At 40.4% G+C, this 7,883-nt stretch overlaps 1 protein-coding gene across 1 annotated transcript in view; it reads left to right on the top strand.

The window, feature by feature from the left end:
• The window catches only part of LOC143041155 (BTB/POZ domain-containing protein KCTD9-like), a 29,684-nt gene extending 22,760 nt beyond the window's left edge, over positions 1-6,924 (top strand). The window contains exon 8 of the mRNA XM_076212960.1: positions 539-6,924. Coding sequence (XP_076069075.1) covers positions 539-664 — 126 coding nt within the window. The 3' untranslated portion in view covers positions 665-6,924. The remainder of the gene's footprint in view (positions 1-538) is intronic.
• The last annotated feature ends 959 nt before the right edge of the window (positions 6,925-7,883 follow it).

The raw sequence follows: 7,883 nt of genomic DNA, 5'->3' as shown, positions 1-7,883 counted from the left end.
AACCACAGGCTCTACTACTCTCTTAACAGCTTTCCCCCAGTTCCGTATATCTGCAAAACCTCCCACAGTGCCTTCCTGTCTACCCTATCATAAGCCTTTTCAAAATCCATAAAAGCCCAAAAAAAACATCCTTACCTTTTGCTAAAACTTTCTCACATGTCTGTCTTGCTACAGAAATCTGATCCATGCAACCCCTACCTTTCCTAAGCCCACACTGTTCCTCACCAATTACTCCCTCTTTTCTTATTTTTCCTCCATTTTTCTCACCCATTGTTGTCATTTTCTTGGTGCCTCCCATGGCATGGCTACCACCAATCCCTCCCTCTCCTCCCCCAGACTTAATAGCTCCCTAAAATACTCTACCCACCTTCCCCTTACTGCCTCCTCTTCCATCGTCATCTAAGACCTTTTCTTCTCTACTTGATTCACCTCCCCTTCCTCTCTTAATTTCCTTTCAAAACCGCTTTTTGATAGAATTTGTAATAAAAAAAATTTCTTGGTTGTTTGTAATAGAATATTTTTTCCTTTGTTTTACCAGAACTGTAACCTTTCCGGGAGTGACCTGCAGGAAGCCAACCTCCGGGGAGCAAACCTCAAAGAAGCCGCCTTCGAACTCATGTTGACTCCGTTGCACATGTCACAGACAATGACGTGTGACCTGTAGTCTTGACCTGCATTGTTCTCGGACCAGAACAGTCATTATTGTTAGAGGCATCTGAGAACATGGACAGTGTTGTGTAGTGTTGACCGCAATGAGTCTCGCCTCGAGACCTGTAACATGTGTTCGTCATATCAAGGCGTCATCACACTGGGCTATTTTTCCTTCAACTGTTGGGGCAGATTTGTAGCCTGGAGCTTTCGGGAAGGAATCTTATATGCTGGAGGAAATTTATTTTCCTCCAGCAGAATATCAAATGACGTTCTATGTATTTTTGTTGAGAAAACAAAATAGTTTACCAGAGGGATATTACATCGGAATTTTTTTTGGAAGCGGGCGATAACTGCCAATTAAAGGTTGGAGGACAAATAGCCCAGTAGGGATAACTCCTTTAAAGTCTGTAGCCTGTAATGCTAGCTTGCGCAAATACCAGACTACGGTTGTCGGCCAGTGATATTGATCTCCGCATATCTCGGGTTGTTTTTTTACCTGTTGTGATGACTCACATATCTTAGAACCTTGAGGTGCCACGCCACGGGTAGGGCCGGCCTGCACTAGTGTCAGTCGATCTGTGCAGGTCCTAGACTAAGGCATGCGACCCGGACATATCCAAGAAGGTAAGTAGTGCCGAGCTGCTTATGTTCCCCTATCGTTCCTGTTGATGTTTCAGGCTGATGTCGCCGTGGCTTTGGCCAGCGCGTAAGGCCTGTAGAGCTTACTTCTTCTCTGGGATTGAATTTGTGTCTGTAGGTACTTTAATTATGTTTTGGCCAAATGTGTAGTCACAAAAAATTGAATAAATAAAGTAGATTATGATAATATTGATTAATAATAATGATTGATTCCGTTTAACTTCATGAACTTCCCCTCCCCGAGGAGGCTAGGATGGTGACTCCTATGGAGTACCTTTTCAAAATAGGCGATTTAATGTAGTATACCGTTACCACAAACTTGTTTGCAAGATTTGAACAGCCTCCACATGATATTTGCCACAAGTCATGATGGTCTAACTTGTTCAGCGAGCAAGCATCCCAATAATAAAAACAAGAGATAAACGAACGAATAAATAAATCTTCCTGTTTTCTGATGTGATGGAAGTAAATATGAAATGGGCGGACATGTTTTTATTTCACTGGCATTATTTATTACCAGTTAATTTCATTAGTACACTATGGGGTCGCCAGAAGCCCAGTGAACACAGTGTCAAACTCGTGAACAGATGGTCATGAGTTTGATTCCAGGGACTCACTATGGCCTTTGTCGTGTCGGTTCCCGACGGTCCTGGTCAAGCAGGAAGGTGTCCCAAATGATTGATTGATTTGTTTTAAGGTCACAGACTCCCCCCACCTATCAGGAGGCTAGGATGGTGCCCCTTACAGTGGACGTTGTAGCATGGAATTTAATGAACCATGCCCTTAGTTCAACTCGCCCCGAGCAGGATTCGAATCACCATGATCTCGACCTCCGTCGCAAGTAATGATGCCCTAACCCAGTTGCCCAGTGAGCATCCAAATATTGGCCAAAAAATTGCAGCAGCTTGCCACAACTGACACGGTTTGTCCTACCATGGGTTTCTTGCATCCACTTTGTGGAATGGTGAGTTTAGCCCCTTCCATACGGTGCCGCCTACATAGGCGGCATGGGGAGCAAGTGGATACGCGAGGCTGCCATATCGGCGTCTTGATTATATTTATTGTAGTTGTCCCTGCGTAACTGACATGCTCTCTAAACTGGCTTCATCACATTTTCTATTGTTATCAAAATTCACGGGTGAAAGAGAGAACGATCGATATAAGCGGTGACTATTTTTTATGATGCGAGTATTATGACGCAACATCGTGCGTCTGGCAGCTAATGCTGCCCGCGAGATTTTGGGCCGGAGTGAAGTGGTTAGTGAGTACACTAAGACTTTTCAGTGGTACATAACAAAACATTGTTGAATAATGTTTGCATAACCATATCACAGTTATAAGAACTATAAATCCATCGTTTTGTGCCATATTAGTGAGAAAATTTTCCTTTTTGTGACTATGTATTTGTTCCAAACAATCTGGGCTGGCCACCTTCCCTACCGTGACGGCAGATTATTAGCTTACTATGTCGCCTATTTGCCAGTGTGACAGATTTCTTTATTTAACGTAATTAATCGGATGCACGATATTTGCCACTGTGTGGCTTACGCTGACCTCCTCTTCTGCTTTTACGCAGTTTCAAAATTGGACCTCGTTGTTGCATGGTAAAATGTTCTCCGTAGCCTGTACAGTAAAAGATAAAAAATCCAGACTATTATTCTCCATTTTCTTGTATGCTTAACTTTATGTATGTATATATGTATATTTTTTTCTTTCTTATCTTTTGACTTTAATGCCTTAATACTTATAAATTCCATCATGTTTTCATATTTAGGTAAAAATAGGTTGAAAGGAATACCTTTAAATCTTCATTTACATGCTGAGAATGATTTAAATAAACTACCATTAATTTCAGCCAGGGTGACATAACGCATCCTTGACGAAGTCCCACCTTTACCTCAAACCACTCACTCTCTCCATTTCTAATCCTGACACAAGCTCTACTACTCTCATAAAAACTCTTGACAGCTCCCAGAAGCTTTCCTCCTATCCCGTATATCCGCATAACCTCCCACAGTGCCTTTCTGTCTACCCTGTCGTAAGCCTTTTCCTGCTTCTGACCCAGGGGAGTGGACAGGGTGCAGGGATGACCCGTCATCTAGGAGGTGCTAAGATGGGAGGGAGGGTGGAGGGGTGTGAAAGGTTTTCAGGGATGGAATGGGTGGGAATGATTTTATGCCTTTTCCTTTTTGGCTGCCTCCCTAGTAAGGGGGAAAAAAGCCTTGGTATATGTATGTATGTACCATTAATTTCAGTGGGAATATTAGTTGTGAGATACTGTACAACTACGTTGACAAATGAGTGTTATTCTGGAATGAATTGAAGTCATTAGTCATGTTTTCACTCCACAGTAAACCCTCATTATACCAAACCTTTTTTCACCAAATTTTGGTGATATTGATCCTAGTGAGACCTACCAACCATTCGTTGGCTATATCAAACAATGTTTGGTGTCCAATGTGGGCGCATGGAAAATTTAAATGTGTATGCACGCACAGTACATACTTTTAGCTATAATAACCAACCCTTCCCCCAATTAGTTCCATATATTGAAGCTTTATTGTATATATTTCATTGAATGCATTTTGCATAAGTAGTTACGTTGTTACGGCACTTGGATCCAGATGTATTTGGGTCTGACTTCAGGTTGTAGTTAAAAAAAAATGACGTCACTGCCAGAAGGGTATGTATCGCTGCCATATTTTTTTAGGGGGTCATACGGAAAATGAATAATGCCCATTGGGATGGAGAATACAGAGGCGACCTCTGTCCTGTAATTTTGCCCCCTCGAGCTTGTAGTAATTTGGTTTATGGCCAGTTGGAATGCTGTTCCATGTATACATGATAAAGAATAATAATAATGAAAATAAATTCCTTTTGTATATGCAGTAAATACCATGACACAGTTGGAAAAACTTCAATAAAAAGAGGGAGTAAACATCATTTAAAGAAAAAGCCTTCATTGAATTACAGTTCATTTATTAGAACTTTATCAAGTATGGTATTTGATTATGCTGCAAGAGAAATGTACGTTTAATATGAAATTTGTTGTCAGTGTTATTCTTGTCTCCATTTGCTCTCTTGAATTTTTTTAAAGAAAAACATGGCATGAATTGTATATCAATGTATATTTGACTTGAAATTCATGCTCTTTCACTCACTTTCTCTCTCTCTCTACCCTGTTACAAGGCATTAATATTTTGTGTGTATGCATGTTCATAGGTGCATTGCTGATGTAGTCAGAAGTATGTTTAGTTTTGGGTTCAAATCCCGCAAATTTCATGGGTGTACTTTGAAGCCAGAACTTGTGAAAGAAATTATGTGAAAACCGTTTCTGCTCAACTCGTCAAATATTTAATTCTCCTCACCAAAGTGTCTTTATTGTAGGCTTGTGTATGATCTTGTCTACATGTTCATGTTTTTTGGGTAAGGAAGTTGGATGGTATGTGGTATATACCATTATGTCATGGACATGTGTGCATTTATTGTAGAACAGTGGTATTGATACCTACCTGCAACATTTCTTGGGTTTTTATTTTTTATTTTTTATTTATTTATTTATTATTATTATTATTTTTTTTTTTTTCATCTTTCCAAAAAGGATTCTTTTATACTTAATGTTGGGATGGTTATATTAGTACAGTATTGTTTTATATTACTGAAGATCCCACTATTGGAGAAAAGAATGTTGTGCAAAGATGCATATATTATGATCACAGTACGTGATCCTTTTCAGACAGTGATCGTAATGTACATATCTTTATACGACATTCTTTCCTCTCTCCAAACACTTACTCGCATGGACTGTTTTATAATTTGTAGGAGTCGCGTTACGAAGTTTATGCATACGCTTTATAAGTTGTAGAAGTCTGCCATACTTGAGCGACTTCTGTAAGCCAGATGACTGTTCAGTTGTACTAGGCAGTATTAAGGCTGTTGTAAGCCATAGAACCAGATTTGGCTTTTGGTAACCTCATGAATATGATGTAGCGTAATCCCTCCCGTATCCGAATGGTTTCAGTTTCACTACCTGCGTGGTCTTCGTGGCCCCTCATCCCAGGGCCGGAATTTACCGATAGGCATAGTAGGCCACTGGCCTAGGGCCCACAGGTAACTAGGGGCCTACTGAAACTAATTTGTCATGCAACAAAGTGGCTTACAAATAGTAATAACGAAATGAAATAAATGAAATCAGGCAGAATTTAAATTTAAGTGCAATAAGCATTTTTTCAGTAAAAAGTTACCATACACTATTAAATTTTAAATTACAGATGTGTATGTATATATATATATATATATATATATATATACATACATACATACATACATACATACATACATACATACATACATACATACATACATTGGGTACTGAAATGTGCTATATTTCTATAAATTTGGGGACCCACTGAGAGGTTGGCCTAGGGTCCGCAAGTAGGCAAATCTGGCCCAGAAAAGTGCATGGGAATAGTGGAGCAGAGACGAGTATGGAAGTAATTATTTTACACCGAATGTCTGAATGTTCCCCAAATTTGAACACTGTAGGCCTATTAGTTTTGATATGGGAGGGTTTATTGTGCTGCGTGTATTGTGCCAGTGTGCCAATAGTGTAATTGGAAAGTGTGCTGGTCTTGCGTTTGCTTAGTTGAGAGTTCTAATCCCATATGTACTACTCTCCAATCCCCAGCAGTGACTCTTAAGGTGGCGGCACTTTAGGCTAGCATGCTACTTGCTTTTGCTACTTACTTTTGGTAGGGATGACTTTGGTTACACTATTCTAGAGTTCATTGAGAACATCTCAACATTGTGTCTAACATTTGTAATCTAGGTTTAACTTCTCTTAGTTCGTCAGTCAGCTTCTCACACTGTGACACGAGTGATTTGAGATTTGGAAATTTGAAAAACAAAAGATTGTAATTTAAGTTGTTTCTATTCAAAGTAGCAAAACCAAGTAGCATGCTAGTGAGAAATGCCTAGTGTACCACCACCACCTTTACCTGCCCCAACAGTCCCAAACGCACATGGCAGAGGTGACGGCTTTGGCCGCAGGTATGCCTCCTAGGGTAGGCTCCTAACCTTTGGTATTGTGCCAGTGAACGTGCTATCTATAAACATAGACGTGTATGCCATAAATATGCAAAATGTAGGGTGTCTAGGGCATCTTAATTATTGTTGAACTTTTCTATATATATATTTTCTCATAGGTACAGACAGATGCTTGTGTGCAACATATCCCCTTGTTAACGACACTTGAACGGAGATGACCCTTTGTTGCTGTGAAACAATTATTTGGTTCTCCGTTGTCATTAGTAAACAGGTTATAATAAACTAAGCTGGTTCAGTTTGTTGCTATCTTCTGCAAGGTATTGCGCAACCTGAATGTTGATTTATTTGTATGTTACAATTGACTTGGGTCATCAACTTACGTACAGTTACCATTGATGCAGGGTGGGCGGGGTGTTGGAACGGGTTTTATTTGTTTACGGTATAAGTATGCGTCTGTGTGCGTATGCATTGCTTGGCTACCCTCTCTGAGGGAGAAACTGCCTTTGGTGTGTGTGGATGTGTATATATATATACTGTATATATAATTACCATTGTAAAGCTTCCCCCAACCTTCCAATAAATACACTAAATATACATTTGTTTACATAACCCAATGCCATCATCATATTCGAAAAGGGAATGTGAGTCACGCTGAAAAAAAAAATTATTTTGAGTGACAGTGACGATCCAATAATTAGTGATCAAATTGGCAATGTTGCACTCGGGGGGGGGGGGAATTCCTGCTTCCGTCTGACCCTGAACATCCTTGAAGTGGAAATACTGTAGACACTTATTATCTGTTGCATGTTTGGCTATACTAGTAAGCAGAGGTGGGCGTTCCGAACAAATGTTCGCGAACCTATATCCACGGATTTGTTCGAACCGGCAAAATCCCGGATTTGGGTTCGGAGGTTCGGATTTGGACCGACGTCAAAAAAGATTCAGACTTCCAGGTTCGGAACGTCTTTTTTTTTCCGCGAATCCGAACCTCTGTATCCTGGGAAAAATTTGAAAAAACGAAGACGACCAAACATTGGTTTTCAACTTTTCTGTAGCATACAGATGTGGTGACACCTATGTTTCTGTAACAACTAAAGACGCCTTTGACTATTAGCATTGTGTTTTACTTTATCGCTTCTCTCTACTTCTATTTCAGTATGGGTGTGTAAGTGTGTGAGTGTGTGTGTCTCAAATGACCACTGCTCGAAATGTGCTCGATATGCAAGCCTGTGTGACTGTGTGTAGTAATGTGAAACAAAGACTAGTATTACTGCCTGGACTGCCCTTCTTTGAACTTGGAAATATACTCGTGGTGTTTAACTCGTTGCTTTATCTGTACCACACAGACTCGTCAAGTTGTGACCGCGGCTGGCTTCCAGCCAATCAGAATGCTTGTTAGTGATGCGCAGCCACCGCGCGTGCGCCGGTGACAGCAGCAGCCAATCAGAGCACTTGTTTAGTGTTTACAAATCTGCACAGTCTGCAGACTTTCTTTTCACCGTGTCCCGTAAGTTACGATTTAGTTAAACTGTGCTACAATAGTCAGA

The sequence above is a fragment of the Oratosquilla oratoria genome, chromosome 30 (genome assembly GCF_046742065.1).
Source record: "Oratosquilla oratoria isolate Oo_2021 chromosome 30, ASM4674206v1, whole genome shotgun sequence".
Classification (NCBI taxonomy): domain Eukaryota; kingdom Metazoa; phylum Arthropoda; class Malacostraca; order Stomatopoda; family Squillidae; genus Oratosquilla; species Oratosquilla oratoria.
This window is presented reverse-complemented; position numbering and strand designations above follow the sequence as displayed.